This window comes from Arabidopsis lyrata (assembly GCF_000004255.2).
Source record: "Arabidopsis lyrata subsp. lyrata unplaced genomic scaffold ARALYscaffold_3, whole genome shotgun sequence".
Taxonomy (NCBI): domain Eukaryota; kingdom Viridiplantae; phylum Streptophyta; class Magnoliopsida; order Brassicales; family Brassicaceae; genus Arabidopsis; species Arabidopsis lyrata.
In genome coordinates, this window is record NW_003302553.1 from 694,112 (window position 1) to 711,605 (window position 17,494).

The 17,494-nt window shown below is 35.7% G+C and overlaps 6 protein-coding genes across 10 annotated transcripts; 3 read left to right on the forward strand and 3 right to left on the reverse strand.

Annotated features, from left to right (window-relative positions):
- Positions 1 to 116: 116 nt before the first annotated feature.
- On the forward strand, positions 117 to 1,875 carry LOC9318312 (putative UPF0481 protein At3g02645). Its single transcript, XM_021031453.1, has one exon. The coding sequence runs from the start codon at positions 191 to 193 to the stop codon at positions 1,790 to 1,792; it is 1,602 nt and encodes a 533-aa protein (XP_020887112.1). The 5' UTR covers positions 117 to 190; the 3' UTR covers positions 1,793 to 1,875.
- A 75-nt stretch (positions 1,876 to 1,950) lies between these two features.
- LOC110230001 (pentatricopeptide repeat-containing protein At3g02650, mitochondrial) lies at positions 1,951 to 4,025 on the forward strand. The gene has a single exon (XM_021031452.1). It carries the CDS (start codon positions 2,039 to 2,041, stop codon positions 3,797 to 3,799), a length of 1,761 nt encoding a protein of 586 aa, XP_020887111.1. The 5' UTR covers positions 1,951 to 2,038; the 3' UTR covers positions 3,800 to 4,025.
- Positions 4,026 to 4,066: 41 nt separating this feature from the next.
- On the reverse strand, positions 4,067 to 6,305 carry LOC9318313 (tyrosine--tRNA ligase, chloroplastic/mitochondrial). Of its 2 annotated transcripts, none has more exons than XM_021031455.1 (2): positions 6,198 to 6,305; positions 4,067 to 5,736 (listed from the first exon to the last, which is right to left on the reverse strand). In XM_021031455.1, the coding sequence occupies exon 2, from the start codon at positions 5,688 to 5,690 to the stop codon at positions 4,155 to 4,157; it is 1,536 nt and encodes a 511-aa protein (XP_020887114.1). In that variant the 5' UTR covers positions 5,691 to 5,736; positions 6,198 to 6,305; the 3' UTR covers positions 4,067 to 4,154. The 2 variants fall into 2 exon arrangements, with proteins under 2 accessions (XP_020887114.1, XP_002884331.1); XM_002884285.2 differs by having other exon boundaries at positions 4,067 to 5,729; positions 6,198 to 6,298.
- Positions 6,306 to 7,030: 725 nt separating this feature from the next.
- On the reverse strand, positions 7,031 to 8,470 carry LOC9320398 (collagen alpha-4(IV) chain). Its single transcript, XM_021033204.1, has one exon. The coding sequence runs from the start codon at positions 8,420 to 8,422 to the stop codon at positions 7,610 to 7,612; it is 813 nt and encodes a 270-aa protein (XP_020888863.1). The 5' UTR covers positions 8,423 to 8,470; the 3' UTR covers positions 7,031 to 7,609.
- Positions 8,471 to 9,223: 753 nt separating this feature from the next.
- LOC9320399 lies at positions 9,224 to 14,019 on the reverse strand. 4 transcript variants are annotated; one of them, XM_021032412.1, is made up of 8 exons: positions 13,618 to 14,017; positions 13,462 to 13,546; positions 13,346 to 13,387; positions 13,197 to 13,262; positions 10,003 to 10,116; positions 9,884 to 9,928; positions 9,747 to 9,803; positions 9,224 to 9,661 (listed from the first exon to the last, which is right to left on the reverse strand). In XM_021032412.1, the coding sequence occupies exons 1-8, from the start codon at positions 13,645 to 13,647 to the stop codon at positions 9,468 to 9,470; spliced, it is 633 nt and encodes a 210-aa protein (XP_020888071.1). In that variant the 5' UTR covers positions 13,648 to 14,017; the 3' UTR covers positions 9,224 to 9,467. The 4 variants fall into 4 exon arrangements, with proteins under 4 accessions (XP_020888071.1, XP_020888069.1, XP_020888070.1 ...); XM_021032410.1 differs by having other exon boundaries at positions 9,881 to 9,928; positions 13,618 to 14,015; XM_021032411.1 differs by having other exon boundaries at positions 9,881 to 9,928; positions 13,462 to 13,543; positions 13,618 to 14,013.
- Positions 14,020 to 14,345: 326 nt separating this feature from the next.
- Positions 14,346 to 17,437, forward strand: LOC9320400 (nijmegen breakage syndrome 1 protein). The gene is made up of 13 exons (XM_021032405.1): positions 14,346 to 14,443; positions 14,760 to 14,813; positions 14,885 to 15,140; positions 15,213 to 15,304; positions 15,399 to 15,529; positions 15,598 to 15,644; positions 15,734 to 15,842; positions 15,986 to 16,072; positions 16,144 to 16,315; positions 16,398 to 16,813; positions 16,884 to 16,945; positions 17,031 to 17,127; positions 17,208 to 17,437. Exons 1-13 carry the CDS (start codon positions 14,407 to 14,409, stop codon positions 17,259 to 17,261), a joined length of 1,614 nt encoding a protein of 537 aa, XP_020888064.1. The 5' UTR covers positions 14,346 to 14,406; the 3' UTR covers positions 17,262 to 17,437.
- Positions 17,438 to 17,494: the final 57 nt, after the last annotated feature.

Genomic DNA, 17,494 nt, shown 5'->3' on the forward strand with positions numbered 1-17,494 from the left:
AATTGTGAATCTTTAATTCGATGAAACTTAAAAGACCGTTTTAATACAATTGAAATAGAGTAAAGTCTAAATGAAACCATAACTGCAAGAAGGAAAAAAAACTGTTTCTTCTTCTCCTGTTTACTCTCAGATAGAAAGAAGAAGAATGATTCGATTCACGATCTTGTGCTGCTTCTAAAAATTAAAAATCATGTTACCTAAAAAACCAATTATTTCATCTGCAGAGCAACACAGTTTTGACGAAACTCGATGGGTCATCAATGTCCAAAAATCTCTCGATGCAGAGATCGAAGAACACGATCTCGAAGAAGTCACAGTCAGCATTTTCAATGTTCCTAAAGCATTAATGTGTAGCCATCCAGATTCATACACACCTCACCGGGTTTCGATCGGACCTTATCATTGTCTAAACCCAGAGCTTCACGAAATGGAAAGGTATAAACTAATGATCGCGAGAAAAACTCGAAATCAAGCCAAATCTTTCAAGTTTCATGATCTTGTAGAGAAATTACAATCCATTGAGATTAAGATTCGAGCTTGTTATCATAAGTATATAGGGTTTAACGGAGAGACTCTGTTATGGATAATGGCGGTAGATTCATCGTTCTTGATCGAGTTTCTTAAGATTTACAGTTTTAGAAAGGTGGAGACTTTGATTAATAGAGTTGGGCATAACGAGATTCTTAGAGATATAATGATGATCGAGAACCAAATCCCACTTTTTGTTTTGAGGAAAACACTTGAGTTTCAGCTAGAATCGACTGAATCAGCTGATGATCTGTTGGTCTCTGTTCTTACGGGACTATGCAGAGATCTCTCTCCTCTCGTCATCAAATTCGACGATGATGAGATTCTGAAGGCTCAGTTTCATGAGTGTAATCATATCTTAGACTTCTTGTATCAGATGATCGTTCCGAGGATCGAAGAAGAAGAGCTAGAAGAAGAAGAAGACGAAGAAAACAGAGCAGACGACAATGGCGGAAACAGAGCAATTAGGTTTCTGGAAGAGATTAAGCATCAATTCAAAAGGGTTTTCGCATCTCGACCTGCGGATTTAATCTTGAGATTCCCGTGGAGAATCATATCGAATCTTCCTGGATTCATGGCACTGAAACTTTCAGCTGATTATCTCTTCACAGGACAAGAAAACGAAGCAACAACAACGAGACGAGAATCATCATCATCGGTTTCGGCTTCCGATATCGAAAAGCCTCCTCTTGTGGAAGAACTGACAATCCCGTCAGTCTCCGATCTCCACAAAGCCGGAGTTCGATTCAAACCAACAGCAAACGGGAACATTTCAACAGTAACTTTCGATTCAAACTCGGGTCAGTTTCACCTCCCTGTGATAAACCTAGATATCAACACAGAAACCGTTCTACGAAACCTTGTCGCTTACGAAGCTACAAACACTTCAGGACCATTAGTGTTCACTCGTTACACAGAGCTAATAAACGGAATAATCGATTCGGAAGAAGACGTTAGGTTGCTTAGAGAACAAGGCGTCCTTGTGAGCCGTCTCAAGAGTGACCAAGAAGCTGCAGAGATGTGGAATGGTATGAGCAAATCTGTGAGGTTGACCAAAGTTGGTTTTTTGGATAAGACTATTGAGGATGTTAACCGATATTATACCGGACGGTGGAAAGTGAAGATTGGAAGATTGGTTGAGGTTTACGTTTATGGTTCTTGGCAGATTCTTGCTTTTTTGGCGGCGGTTTTGTTGTTGATGTTGGTTTCGTTGCAATTGTTCTCTTTGGTGTTTAGCTCCTTCCTTCGGTTTAGAACCGGTTAGGCGTAATTCGAGTTGGTTCGCTATGTATTTGTGTTATTCCTATTTCACTTGGTTTGGTTTGATTTGGTTTATGTTGAACCATATTGAAATCGAAATTACTGTGCTTTTTTGTAACAAAAAAAAGTCCTCCTTTGATTCATTGCAATTAAGAATTATCTTCTTAAAGATCCGAACTTGAGAGTAGGGTTTTGGGTTTAGAATCAGAAACTGCTGCTGAAGATAGTCTCCGAGTGAGAGATAGAAGAAATGTTGAGATCCTTTCTCTGTAGATCGCAAAATGCGTCTAGGAATCTCGCCGTTACTCGAATCTCGAAGAAGAAGACCCAGACGACTCCATCGCTAACCTCTCTTTCGAGATTCTCATATCTCGAGTCGTCTGGATATGCTTCTGCCCGAAACATCAGGTTCTTCTCCGCGAGCCCTCCTACGGAAGAGAACCCAGTTTCTTTACCGACGGATGAGATCCCAATCTCGTCAGCCGCAGAGCTTACCCTTGAAGAATCGGTTGCTTCCGCTTTGGGATTTTCAGAAAGTGGCCATTTTGGTGTAAATGGTGGTACTTCCGTGGAAGCCGTTGGTGGTGTTGCTGAATATGGAGATTCAGAGATTGTTGCAATTGAAAACGAGGTTACCGAGGTGTACCAATTTGATGACGAAAAGTTGGAATCTGTACTGTCTTTGTTACGGAGTGATGAAGAGTCCTTGGAGTTTGGTCTTAATGCGCTTAATGTTGATTTACATTTAGATTTTGTGGTAAGAGTGTTTGAATTCCCAGGAATTTCAGGTAAGAATTTGATTAGGTTTTTGAAGTGGGCAACTGAGAGAGAAGAGATTACTGTTACCACCTCACTTGTAGAATCTCTTCTTGTAGCAATTGCTGGTGATACACGTAGAATGGATGCTTATGGTTTGTGGGATTTGGTTAAGGAGATTGGTGAGAAGGAGAGTAGTAGTAGTGTTTTGAATTTGGAGATATTGAATGAGTTGATTGCCTTGTTTGGGAAACTTGGTAAATCCAAAGCTGCTTTTGATGTGTTTAGTAAGACCGCAGAGTTTGGTTTTACTCCGAATGCGAAAACATATTATTTGACACTGGAGGCGCTTTGTAAGCGGTCGTTTATGGATTGGGCATGCTCTGTATGTGAGAGAATGCTTAAGAGTGGTGTGTTACCAGAGGGAGAACAGATGGGTAACATCATATCTTGGTTTAGTAAGGAAGGGAAGGCAGAAGAGGCTTATTCGGTTTACGAATTGGCAAAGACGAAAGAGAAATCTCTGCCTCCTAGATCTGTGGCTACTCTGATAAGTGCTCTCTGCAAGAATGATGGGACTATCACGTTTGCTCAGGAGATGTTGGGTGATTTATCTGGAGAAGCTAGGCGACGTGGGATAAAACCATTTTCTGATGTTATCCATAGTTTATGCAGGATGAGAAATGTTAAAGACGCTAAATCTTTGCTCTTGGATATGATTTCTAAAGGGCCTGCTCCTGGGAATGCGGTTTTTAATTTGATTGTCCATGCTTGTTCGAAAACTGGAGATCTGGATGAAGCAAAAGAGGTTTTAAAGTTGATGGAGAGTAGAGGTTTGAAACCAGATGTGTACACGTACACTGTCATCATTAGTGGTTATGCTAAAGGAGGGATGATGAATGAAGCTCAAGAGATTCTCGCAGAGGCGAAAAAGAAACATAAGAAGCTTAGTCCTGTGACATATCACGCACTCATCCGAGGCTATTGCAAGATTGAAGAATATGACGAAGCTCTGAAACTTTTGAAAGAAATGGATCGTTTTGGGGTGCAGCCTAATGCTGATGAGTACAATAAGCTGATACAATCATTTTGCCTCAAAGCTCTGGATTGGGAAAAAGCAGAGGTGCTGTTTGAGGAGATGAAGCAGAAAGGCTTGCACTTGAATGCAATTAGTCAGGGGCTTATAAGGGCAGTTAAAGAGATGGAATCTGAAGCCAAGGTAACGGAAGATGACAACTTACTTGCTGAAGCATAGAATTGGATCCGATATTTATCATTGTTCTAACAATGTGGACTAGCTGTTGAAGATGTTATCTCTTGGTTTGAAATACCAGGAAATACCTGGTTGGTTCTTTTGTTACTGGAATTATCTTTTGTATTCTTCCAGCATTTGCCAATAAGCCTTCACTTGGGTTCAATTTCTTTTAGCTTTTGTGATTTAAGAATTGAATCAGTTTTCCATGGTCATTGTTCGGTTTGCATTTGATTTTCTTTAAAATGACATGTTTTGATTTTAGCTCAGTTGAGAAAAGTTATAAACCATTAGTGATTCAATGCTGGTTCATAACAAAATACGTAATAAAATGAGTACAGATTTGTTATGAAAAATCTCAGGAAATTCTAACGACCACTTTATTCTTCTTGCCTGCTGATAGAACAAGACCTTTCCCTTCAACAATATCCTCTTCTTCAACTCTCTTGTTCTCATCATCAACTCTCTCATTGTTCATATAAAACCCACCTTGCTTCAACATTCTCCTCGCAGCAGATTTGCTCTCAAACAAACCCGCAGAAACTGATAGATCCACAATCGATAAACCCGACACTCGATCAATGGGCAGTGAGCAAGAAGGTATATCCTCTGCTATTCTCTCAATCAAGTTCCAATCAAGCTTTGTCTCAGCTCCTGGTCTTAAAGCTTCTGTTGCTTTAATGGCTTCCTTCAAGCCCTCTTCGCCATGTACAAATCTGGTTACTTCTTCAGCGAGTTTGATTTGTGCGGTGTTGGGAACATACCCGGGTTTGCTCATTTGATCTTCCAAGATCTTTATCTCATCCAAACTCAGAAAAGTTAGAGTCTTTAAGAAACGTATCACGTCAACGTCTGGAACTGAGAAGAAGTACTGATAAAACTTATAAGGCGACAGCATCGAAGGAGATAGCCAGATTGCTCCATCTTCTGATTTCCCGAATTTCGTCCCATCGTTTTTCAATAGAAGGGGAAATGTTAGCCCGTAAGCTGCTTCTTCTGCTTGGAGAATCTTCCGGATCAAATCAGTTCCAGCTGTTATATTCCCCCATTGATCACTACCACCTATCTGAACATTGATCCCTTCGTTCTTGAACAGGTGAAGAAAATCATAGGCTTGCAATAACTGATAAGTGAACTCGGTGTAGCTCATACCTTGTTCTGATTCTAATCTCTTCTTCACACTCTCCTTTGCCATCATAGTACCAACCCTAGCAAACCTACCGACTTTGTTCAGAAAGTCGAGCATTGTCATATCTTTCCACCAGTCATAGTTATTAAAAATCACGTAAGAGCCACCAGAACTCGGATTGCCACCCAGAATCTTGATAATGATTCTTTTAATCCCGGCAATGTTTTTCTCCAGTGTATCAGCGTCAAGTTCAGGTCTTTCTAGGCTTTTACCAGATGGGTCACCAACTCGTCCCGTGGCACCACCAATTAAACCAACAGCTTGATGTCCACATCTTTGGAACCAAGAAAGCACAATGATACCAAGTAGATTACCTAAGTGTAAACTCTCAGCCGTTGGATCAAACCCGCAGTAGACCCTTAGAGGAGCTACTTTAGGATCAGAACAAGCTGACCTGAGATTTTCGCTTGTGATCGACTCAAGGAGACCTCTTTCTTCAAGTATATCGACAACATTAGGGCGAGAAACAGCTTGATTTTCTGTCTCAAGAGATGAAGTAGATTGAATTGAGCACTTAACAGAGGAAAACAGAGGAGTAGTAGAAGTGGAGAAAAGGTGAGGAACTTGGACCCTTCTGAAGAAAGTTGCGGATAATTTCTCAGGAAAAACGAGTAAAGAAGCGACACGTAAGGGAGATAAGAAAGTTCTGGAACACATAGGCAAGATACTCCTTGAAGCAAGCGTCATTCCTGTTGCATATGCCATAAATTTATATGCTTGAACAGCCAAGCTGGTTAACTACAACTGCAAACTAAATAGAAACACCAATTAGCTGAAAAAACGATAAATAACCGATCTTAATCGTCTAAAACTGTAAACAAACATATGAAAGTAAATGCACAATTTGACCCAAAACTAGCCTCGTATACTACAGGTCATCTATTTTATCAAAAACTGATTCCAAACCCAAAAACTCTCAGGCAGACAATTTCACAAACACCTTATGGGCATTGTCTCATATTGTCCCCATAAACACGGGTAACGAGTCAATCTCCAAAAATGAGAACTTCAAAACAGAATTAAAAAGGAATGCTAAAATTCTACACCAAATTATAAAGGAATCTCCCATCATTGCATCGAAACAGACCCAGAGAAACTAACAACTTGGAGATAACAATCCCAACTTCAGCGACATTACAACACACCTAAATGGATACCCAATTAAACTTTGAGGAAGAAGAAGAAGAAGATGATGAAGTGAAAGAGCTTTACTTGTTTGCAGCTCCAGGAATGGAATTTGTTTTCGACCTTTGCTTTGCTTATTCCACAGATCAATTGCTTCAGATTTGCCGAAACCGAGATTGAACCTAAAGTCTCCGGTTTATTTTAATAGACCGGTATCTGTTCGATTTTAATGGGTTAATATACAAAACCGAGATCCATAAAACCCAGTTAATTTAATCATCTCTTTCGGGTTTGTTTTACGGCCCGTTAAAAGAAATCTGGGCTCCATCCCTATATATATATATTTTTAAAATTCGTATATATTTGACATACGAACGCAACTAATTGATGCCAATTAAAATCGAATGTGACGAATTCGAATATATAACTATATAAGTAGACTGATTTAACAACTAAAAATGCATGTATAATTTCCAATACAAATACTAGTATAACATAGAAATTGGTAGAAAAAGGAAAATAGAAACATGAAAATTTGACTACTTATATATACAGGCATGCATACAGCTCATAAATTTGACTAATTACATATATCAGAACCAGCTGTATGATTACATATTTACATATTCCTTTTTAACATTCACATTTCTTATTCACTGTTTTATATCCTTCCTAAATACTCATTATATATATATATATATATATATATATATATATATATATATTCATACATATTAAGAAACAAGAATTATATATCTATTTTTTCCTTACTTTTTTTTTAATACCAATTTTGACTAAATATTTAGAAACCAGCTGTATTTTTACATATTTACATATTCCATTTCACATTTCCTATTTATTGTTTTATATCCTTCTATTCCTAAAATAATGATTTGGGGTTTTCATACATATTAAAAAAACAGAATAAATCTAATTTTTTTCTAATTATTTTGTCTTTACTTATATTTGTTGACTAATTATTATCTCATATATTTTCTAATAATTGTTTTAACACTTATTTCCATTTCATTAGATTACTCTCACAAACCATCTAAATGTTGTTAGCTATTGGTGGAGTATAATAAGTTTGATTGGTAAATATATTATGTGTGTGTAAGTGAGGTCCTTTTTTTACAGCATGTAAATGTGTGTGATTGAGATTGAAGATTAATAGAGAAGCTAGAAACTTATGGTCTAACACCTCACCTCCTTCAAAAGGTTTAATCAACTAAGCTATATTAATCAGAAATACCAAGAAATTTGTAAAACAACACATCGAACTCAAGCCATGCACAAATACAATGATTCATTTTACTTGGATACACCGTCGTATTGGACTGAACTCAAATCGAAGTCTTTATTTATTAGATAAACATACACTTACATAATGTAAGTTACATTACACGACACAGAATACTCATTTTATAAATATCATAAGAGTACACATGATCATTATCGATAAACTAGCATGAGCTTACTCCATATCCAACGGGACACGTTCACTGAGTCGACGGTGGGAGGAACGGTAACGGAGGAAATCTAAATCCAGGGAAACCAGGAATACCGGGAATACCAGGAATACCGGGAATACCAGGAATACCACCTCCTGCTAGAGGTGATGATGGGATTGGTAACGGAGGAAACCTAAAGGCAGGGAAACCGGGAATACCAGGAATACCGGGAATACCTCCTCCTGCTAGAGGTGATGACGGGATTGGTAACGGAGGAAACCTAAAGGAAGGGAAACCGGGAATACCAGGAATACCGGGAATACCTCCTCCTGATGGTGATGATGGGAATGGAAACGGAAGTCTAAAGCCAGGGGAACCACGAATACCGGGAATACCTCCTGGTGATGATGGAAATGGAAACGGAAGCCTAAAGCCAGGGGAACCAGGAATACCGGGAATACCTCCTGGTGATGACGGAAATGGAAACGGAAGCCTAAACCCAGGGGAACCTGGAATACCGGGAATACCTCCTGGTGATGACGGGAATGGAAACGGAAGCGTGAAGCCAGGAGAACCAGGAATAGCTGATGTTGGAGGTGATGACTGCAAACTAGGGAACGGATCAGATACAAAGGCTAGGTTTTTGGCTTCGTCGGTGGTGGTGGTTACGACTCCATCAACCGGCTTCTGATCGTTGAGAGGGCGAGCTAGAGCTGTTTCTGGTGTGAGGTGGCAGATCAAGAAAAGAATTAGGGCTAGAGTGGTCGCTAAAGATGCCATTGTGTGGAAATGTTTTTGTCTGTTGTAGTAGCAGGTGTTTAGTGCTTGTTTATATAGGCCTATATTTAGTGTTGGCTCCATCTTTATTTTTGTTATAATTTCATTTACAAAGAAAATTTCAAAAAAATATATACACATTATAAGAAGTTTTAATCTCTTTATGGACATGATAATCAATTTTGGGTTAAGGTTGACTATTTTTTTTACAAATTTATAATATGCATTTTATTTATCAAATAATAAGCTAGTTTTTAGGAATTCAACAAGTCAAATTCGTTTTGCTTTCCTGTTTTTTTTTCTGGATAAATCTTGCTGTCAAGAAAGACTTGACAGCAAGGTTTTGTTTTGTCCTTAATCAAACTATTGGGCCTAAATATATATCTGGTTTCTTCGTTTGGTTTCAACCTTAATATTTTTAATTTTTGTCAGTTTTCATGCAACTAACTGGAAATATAGGGCCCTTTAAATAGAGGAAAAATATAGTCATCATATTCACTCACTCACATAACAAAAATTTCCACAACTAAGCACATCCTCTTGCTTCCTCCACAAGAAATTACAATGAAAGATATCAATAATGCTTTCAACGTTCAATGAAAGATATCACCTCCTTAACAAAAACGCTAGGGCGAACATCGCCGCCGGTGTGAGCTTGAGATTCGAACCGATACCGTTGCCGTAGGGCTTGAGTTTCGTTTATGACTGAACTTTTTCTTTTTGTTATTGAAGGAAATGATTTCATCATCATCTTATCTTCTTCTCCAACAAACATTTGTTTTTTAAAAATGGTTTTGAAGGAAACGTGAACCAATGGTGGAATCTATGGGAACTAAATCCAAATTTAACTTGTTAATATAGAGATTAACGTAATTAATGGGTGAATTAGGAAAATAATTCTTCAATTGAATCTTCAAATTGGTGAAACGAATTACAAAACATCACGATTTAGCATAAATGAGCGATATAACTTGTTGGAGAAGTGAAGAGGAAGAAGAAGAAGGAAGGGATTAAGCAGTCATGTGAGGACAGCCACTATTCATTATTGATACACTAGCATGAGCTTATTCCATATCCAACGGGACACGTTCACTGAGTCGACGGTGGGAGGAACGATAATGGAGGAAGCCTAATTGCGAAACCGGAACCCGAAAGACGGTAACGGAGGGAAGTCAAAGCTAATACCAGGGAAACCGGAAAAAGCAGGTAGATCATCGTAATACACCGCTTGAGCTTGAATAGGTTTGAAAACATTAAGATCGACTAAAATTGCCACTTTTTTCCCTGTTGCGGCTGCAAGATCTTTCAACTCGGCTCCACGATCTGAGACACAATATGACAATGTAACGAAAAAGACAGCAATCAATGATTTCGTTCAAGTGCTTAATTATATTGATTTTGTTCTTACCTAGTGCCTCTCTCATGCATCGAGCCCTTTGTCCTTTCTGAATATTCATATAAGAACCTTAAAAACAAAACCAAAAATTTGGTTAATTCGTAGAAAAATCAACAAACAGAAATAAAATGTCTCTAGCTACATACTACCGGCAAGAGGTACCACCATTGTACTTGATGCATGATCCGTGAAGTCTACAATCAAATTAAAAGAAAATTAGAAGAAATCACCAATCCTAATATCTCAAAAAAGGCCATAATAAGGTCACCTGTGAGTAGATGTCTGGAATCATCATCATAAAACACCACTTGATGTTTATTAGGTTTGAAATAATTAATTTCGCTGTAACGTGCCAATTGTTTTCCCTTCTCGGCTGCAACATCTGAAACACACAAAGAGACCATAAAAATCTATATATATTGTGAGAGAGTTTTCTCTCCATCTAGAGTGTCCACATAGACGACACATCAGCGTACACGTCATCATACATTTTTAATAGGTATAAACTGTTACCAAAAAGATTCGAACCCCTTACCCAATACATTTAATAGGTGCATTTCAAACCAAATTGCCATTTAAATCGTTTTGATTGATATCAAAATTTAAATTATATATATGACTTTATAAAACTTTTACTCAATTTATTTATTAAACGAAGAAACATTAAAAAAAAATTCACATACTTTTATATTATCATCTTTTAATAAAAGAAAATATTTTTTCATAAACAATAACATTGTTTAATACAAAGTAATATAATATAACACACAAAAATATGTGAATAGAAGTTAATATACAAATAGATAATTCAAAAATAGAAGTTAATGAATTAATAAAACACAGCACAAAAATATATAAGATAAAAATATGAATAAAAATTAGAAGCATATAGATAATTTTCAAATACATATAATTTATATATGAGAAGTAGAAAACAAAAAAATATGTTATCACGCTAGAAAGACATTAACCTTTTCAAGAGTTATAAATATTTAGATTAAAAAAAGTTTATATGATAGTAAACTATAGAATTTAGATTACACGAAATAAGAATATCTATTTTTCAAGAAAAAAGTATGTATCCAAAATCAAGATAAAATATATATAAAATTGTATAATATATTTAAGGAAAGAATTTTGATTTAAAAGTACAATTAGATACAAGATTTCTTTAAACAATAACGTTAGAGTGCAATGTTTCATGGAAAATGAAATGTATGAGAATAGGAAGAATACAAATATAAAATTTAATATGTAGGAAAAAGAACATTTTATAATAGACAAGAAAAAATAAAATATAAAAATGAAATAGATAAAGAGAATATAATTTTAATATAAGTTTATAATGAATCAAAAATTTAATCAATTATTTAACGAAAAGAACGTGAAAAGAGATAAAATGTCGCGAGGTGGACGACTGCATATTAGAATATGACGAATAAAATGACAGCGAAATAATTTCAAGAGAAATTGACTAAATTCAAAAAGATGTATGAACATGACATGGTCGAGATTGTATTATATTTCTCTGAATTTTTTCAACTAATTTTTTACCACGTGTTACCTAAAAATTTGTTGTTTTTTTCAAGAGAAACATTATTCTCAATAAAATCTATGTTATATATCATTTCATAAATAGGTTTATGTCATTATAGATTTATCTTTTAAAATTGAATATATATATATATATATATACATATTTATATTCACGGCTTATATTGTTAATAGTTTATAAGTAAAATCCCGCGCATTGGGATTAGAGAGTCTTCTCTCCATCTAGAGTGTCCACCTAAGCATCCACCTAAGCAATAATATTTATTTTACATTAAAATCAATTTAAAACATCCATTTAATGCATTTACTTGTAATTAATAGAAATAATAAATTTTAAATAAATAAAAAACGAATTATGTAAAATAAATAAAATGTTAAAATAATAAAATAATACTATAAAAATTTTATAAGTAAGACTAATATAATTCAACTTTTAAATGATAAAAATTAAATATGGTCAGTATTCAAAATTTTAAATGTGTTAATGAGTTTTAGGATGGAAGTAAATTTATGTAATTCTATATGTAAAACTTTATACAAGAAAATAAAATTCAAAGTAAAATATTAGTTTCAAAGAACAATATACTACATATTTTTAGTTATTATTAAATTTTTACTTAAAGAAAAATAAAAAATTACTAAACTCAACTTAAATTTATAATTTAAGAAGAAAATATTGTAAGATGCAAACTTTATCTTGTGAAATTATAAAAAAAAAATCTTGAAAATTTTAAAACCTTATCATCCATCTTTAAACAAATAAATAATCAGTGATCACAGTATTCATGAGTTTTACAATAAAATATATTAAAAATAAATGTAAGCCATTAAAAAAAAGTGATATGTAATTTGTGTAGCATATTCTCAAGTGGAAGTACAACTTTATAACAGAACAAAAAAAACTAAGTTTGATATTTCATCAATGAAATATTGAAAAGATAGTTATGATATGTCTTGAAAATCAATTCACAGTCCAATATATATTATGTGTGAGTCAATAGAAGGTAAAAAGAACGTAGATGTCGAGAGGCAACGATTGCATCATAGAAGATGACGAAAGAACTGGTAGTTAAAAGAGTTTGAAAATAAATTTCTAAAACTTTAGAAAGATAATGTACATGACTAATGTATCTTTGAGATCTCATTCTTGTGTGAAACGAATGAGTTCTTAGAAAATACATGACATACATTATTAAACAAATTATTAGATTCAAAGTTGGGTTTAACCGTTTGGCCATGTAATCATGGAAAGTAAAATAAGATAGGCACATTGATGACTTAGTCGGAAATTCTCTTATTGTTGCACTAGCTTTGATGGGTAAATCAAACTCGCTAAACTGGTTCTAGCAACATGGTATTATAGATGTACTTTTACACTAAATAATGTTCATGAAACTCGGTAAATTCACATTTTATATGGAATGATGTTATGTTCGTATCAACATTTAATCATAAATAATATCTACAATTAGATCAACAGTCGATAATTAATATCAAAACTTTTAGAAATACCTTCATGGAATATGAATAAGAAATAAACTCTTTGAGAGTATTGATACCGTTTATTATTTGTGGGATTATCTTAAGTGATCTTTGTTACCACGTAATATATATCAAATTATTTATTTGTCAAAGAAATATTATCGTCGATAATATATATGTTATATATCGCTGTGTAAAATAAGTTTAGTGTTTAAAATTTGAATTATTATATTTATGCTCAAAAAATTATCTTTTAAATTTAATTGATTATATTTTATGGTCAAATTTTATATCAATAGAAAAGATTTTAAAATTAAAATCCTGCGCGTTGCGCGGGTACAAAATCTAGTGATAAAAAATAGTAATCAACTGATGATACCAAATTTTATCAAAATAAATATAAGTGCTAACTGATTTTGTTTTTACCCCAAGGCAAATCAGTGTCTTGAAAAACTACCACTGTCGCCACAGTTTCAAACATCACAAAACCCACTTTGAAAACGGAAAAAATCTGGTTAATTCGTCGGAAAAAATAAGAAATAGAAATTGGAATATAGATATCTCGCACTACATACAGAGGCCAACTTTCAATGCTGCTTCAGTCTTCGGTGACAACTCTGCAATCAAAATAAAAACATGATTCGAGACAGAGAATAGAGGCTCTCACGAATGAAATTTGTAGATCGAGTACCATTTTTTGGTAGGTCCCTAGGTGATGATGAAGAGAAACTGCGAGACTGGCGATTTCCACTCGATCTCCATCCGCGGTAATTCTTCTATCAACAGATCAATCGCACGAATAATAGGAAAACACAAGAACCGAGAATCAGATCTACGACGTACGTACCTTGGCAACGAAGGGTCTCAAATTCTGCATGATCCAAGAATTAGGTAGTTTGTTAGGATTGTGTGCAACGAACGAAGGGTCTCGAGTCAGTGGGGGGGGGTTTCCTTAAAAAGAGCTTTCTACAAGGACAGTGGAATACGTCGTGTAAATCTGTAGCCCGTAATCCAATCAGTAACTGACACGTCAGATACATTCCTTTGTTAATAGGAATGACATGGCGTTGTGGTATTGGAATAATAAGCCTTAGTCCAGATATTTGACACGTGGAAAGATATTAGCGGTTGGTGCGGTGATATTAACAAAAAACGAGTGTGCGAGAAAGATGCGTAAAGAATCATCCACACACCTTCGTCGTGAGCTAACAGCAAGGCGAGAGACTAATCCAAGTCCTTATTTGGAGAACAAATGATCCAAGAATTAGGTAGTTTGTTAGGATTTTGTGGAGTCAGTGGGGTTTTACTTAAAAAGAGCTTTCTACAAGGACAGTGGAATCAGAAAGATGCGTAAAGAATCCACACACCTTCGACGTGACAACTCCAAGTCGGACAAATGGGCCTACTGTTTTATTATTGGGCCAATTATCTCGTTTTTTTCTTTTGTAACAAGTCCCGTCTCCTTTCATCTGGATTCGAGAAAACCAGATAAACCATAGAATCTCAAGTTTATTTTGGAAAACCGGATTACGCTTGGTTTACAAAACCGGTCTTCTAGAAAAACCCCAAACCCAGTAAAAAGCACGCAAGTCTTTCTTTCTGAAGAAACAAACCAAAACCCCTTCGTGTATCAGTAATGGTTTGGGGTCTCTTTCCCGTTGATCCTCTTTCAGGTCTTTTTCTCCATTAGAACTCGATTGGATTTGCAAGTGAACCACTTTGATTGTCTCCTGTTCAATTTTTTTCTTCATTACGAGAATTTTGCTCCATCATTAATTGCAATTCTCAACTATGTTATCAACTTGGAATCGTGAAATTTGTTATCAAATTTTGTTTTTTAGTTGTTTTCTACCTTTTTAACAAGTGTTTTCTGAGGAATGTGTAAGAAAAACCCCAAATTTCTTATGGGTTTATGCTAGAGGAGCTTTTTACGAATCTCTAGTTTTGTTACCTTAATTGGCTGTAAAATGGTTTGAATCTGTGTCTCAGGTGAAGATAAATACTACATCTTTTCAAAGGGTATTTACAAGATTGGTCGAAAAGGTAGTGTTATTACACTTTCATCATCGTCTTGCTCCTGTTCTGTGCCTTGATGGGTTTTTCTTTCTCTCTAGGATGTGATATTATTATCAATAAGGATAAGGGGGTATCTAGGATCCACGCTGAGTTAACTTTTGATTCAACCTCTCGGAGGGACAAATCTTCAGATACCTCCTCCTTTGTTATCCGTGTCAAAGATTGTTCTAAGTATGGCACCTTTATCAAAACTGACCTGGGGGCAAAATACAAAGTTCATGAGCTACCTAATAAGGAGAAAATTCTCCAAGATGGAGATGTTATCGCGTTTGGTACAGGTTCAGCTACTTACAGGTATTTCAGGTTTGTCAGTGTAATATGGCTTATATGTTATATCCGTCTCTTTTTGAAATAAATTCATTGCAGGTTGTCCTTAATTCCGCTTGTATTTTACTTCTGCCCTTCCTCTGAGACGTTTAGGGTGGATCAGTCGGTACAAGATGCAGTTTCATCTATTGGTTAGTGAAAAACGTTATCCCCTGCCTCATGGAGTATAACTGGTTAATGTAGTTTCATATTACCCGCATTGCCTGAAACTATGTCGATATTCAGGTGCTCGTATTTCTCCTACCTTGAGTGAGGAGTGCACTCATGTGCTTCTTGAGCCACGTATGCAAGTGAATGAAGCTCTGGTCAATGCAATTTTAGCCAAAAAACCAATCATTTTGACAAATTGGGTGAAGGTATGTGTGAGCATTCCATTGTCATCACTTGTCTGTTAATTGGTTTTTAACTTCACTGGTTTTTCTAGCTTCTCGCAGAGAAAAGTATCTGCAGCGAATTTCCTGGATACAGCCAGTGAGTAGTACTTACTGTTTTCCGGTTATAGAATAAAAATATAATAAATTCTGCAGTTACTGACATTCAAATAATCAATGTTATTTTAGGTACAGACCATCAGTGATGGTTGAAGAAACTTTCGTGGATGTACTAGAAGTAAACGTCCGTGAAAAATGTCTAGAAGGATTTACCTTTGTGTTGGAACCACCAGACATGGTATAATATCTTATTTGTCCCAAAAAGAATCAGATTCAACTGATGGTTCCAAGTGATTCTTGTTATAGGTCTCTAAAGATCTTAGTCTTGCTAATTTTTGATGAATTATGCATTTACCCATTCATGCCTTTTTCTTTATGCAGTACAGATTTGGTTGCAGCTTCCCATCTTTACTTAAAGTATGTGGTTCAGAGACTGTTACCATAGCAGACGTTAGCTCCATAAGTCAGGTTTGTACTTTTATATTGTTTTGCTTATTTGCTCTTTCTGTAGGTAGCCTTAACCGTAATCAACTCTGCAGGATTCTCAGTATGGAGAAATTAATCGCATGATATGTGTCATCCCAAAAAGTTCAGGAGACAAATTTGGCCGTTTGAAGCATCTCAGTTTGTTATCTAGAGTGAACGAGATGGATTTAGTATGCGCCGTCTTTTCCGGAAATCTACCTTCAACTTCACTGATACCACCTTCCGGTGAGTACCCAGAGCCAAATATATTTACTTTTCTCGGACTATGACCTCAAAACACTGATCTTGAAACATTTCTTGTTTGTAGTTGTAATTTCATCCTCATGCTCTACGGATGAGACAGTGGTAGCGGATTCTGATGCCGAAGAGGAAGAAATAACATCGTCTGTTCATATGATTGATGCTACTGAAAAAGCAGAAACACCAGAGAAGCCTGCAGCTATTGTAATTGAGGATAGTCCTGTTACGATATTGGAAGAAACTATGGATTTGAATGAGTTTAAAAGCGTAAACTTATTAGCAGATACTGAAGATAGAGGTCACATCGATGAAAAGAACTCAGGTGATAGTGTGACAATCCGAAGGGATCGGAACGATGAGGCTGAAACTGGTAATTCGGAGATTATATACACTCAAGATCTTATTGTTAGGGACTTGCGGTCGACTAGAAATGTTCAATCGACAGGAGGGGAAGGAGTTGTGGACTTCAAGCGATTCAGAAAGGTAAAATAGAACCTTTGGATTCTGGACAGATGTTGTGTTTGCGAGATGTTGATTTTGTTTGTTTTGATAGGGAAATGTTACATGCGGAAACAGCTTCAGTAGCCTAATACCTTTTGCGAAGGATCCATACAAGTAATCCCGGGTCTTATCTCTTGCTTGTTAGCTCATAATGTTTTCTCCTCTATGTTTTCTTGATCGTTTGCTTCGGTGATGCCAGAGAATACGATTGCGGGGACGTGACAGATTTTATGAAAGAAGAGAAGAAAAGGAAGCAGATGGAAGCCATTGCAGAGGACTTGTTTAACACTGAAAAGGTGTCAACTTTATTATCATCTAACATCAAAATCTATAGATCATCCAGCGATTCTTTTTAAACTAATATCGTAATGTGCAGGCTAGAAAGCGTGGAACGGCTGGTTCCATTCGCGGGTTTCTCACTCGAAGTTGAGGTTTCATGGTAAAATGGCCTATGGAAGAACGCATGATTCTGGATCAGTGGATCACTAGGAACTAAACAAAATCTTGTCTTTTTTTTCGTTCTTCATGAGTTAAACAATGTATGTACACGGGGAAGTGTAGATACATACACATATATATAATGATCTTTGGTTTCTCTGATGAAAACAAAAATTCAATATTAATTTTCAGAAATTTAAAAACTGAAAACATGTGGCCATTACT

What these genes read in the sequence shown, in the direction of transcription:
- LOC9318312 (XM_021031453.1), top strand. Translation starts at nt 191, where the DNA reads ATGTTACCTAAAAAACCAATTATTTCATCTGCAGAGCAACACAGTTTT.
- LOC110230001 (XM_021031452.1), top strand. Translation starts at nt 2,039, where the DNA reads ATGTTGAGATCCTTTCTCTGTAGATCGCAAAATGCGTCTAGGAATCTC.
- LOC9318313 (XM_021031455.1), bottom strand. Translation starts at nt 5,690, where the DNA reads ATGGCATATGCAACAGGAATGACGCTTGCTTCAAGGAGTATCTTGCCT.
- LOC9320398 (XM_021033204.1), bottom strand. Translation starts at nt 8,422, where the DNA reads ATGGAGCCAACACTAAATATAGGCCTATATAAACAAGCACTAAACACC.
- LOC9320399 (XM_021032410.1), bottom strand. Translation starts at nt 13,647, where the DNA reads ATGCAGAATTTGAGACCCTTCGTTGCCAAG. An exon ending in TGAGACCCTTCGTTGCCAAG is followed by an intron (nt 13,547 to 13,617) that starts GTACGTACGTCG and finishes ATCTGTTGATAG; the next exon opens with AAGAATTACCGCGGATGGAG. An exon ending in ATGCATGAGAGAGGCACTAG is followed by an intron (nt 9,662 to 9,746) that starts GTAAGAACAAAA and finishes ATTGTGTCTCAG; the next exon opens with ATCGTGGAGCCGAGTTGAAA.
- LOC9320400 (XM_021032405.1), top strand. Translation starts at nt 14,407, where the DNA reads ATGGTTTGGGGTCTCTTTCCCGTTGATCCTCTTTCAG. An exon ending in TGTTGGAACCACCAGACATG is followed by an intron (nt 15,843 to 15,985) that starts GTATAATATCTT and finishes TTCTTTATGCAG; the next exon opens with TACAGATTTGGTTGCAGCTT. An exon ending in ACGTTAGCTCCATAAGTCAG is followed by an intron (nt 16,073 to 16,143) that starts GTTTGTACTTTT and finishes TCAACTCTGCAG; the next exon opens with GATTCTCAGTATGGAGAAAT.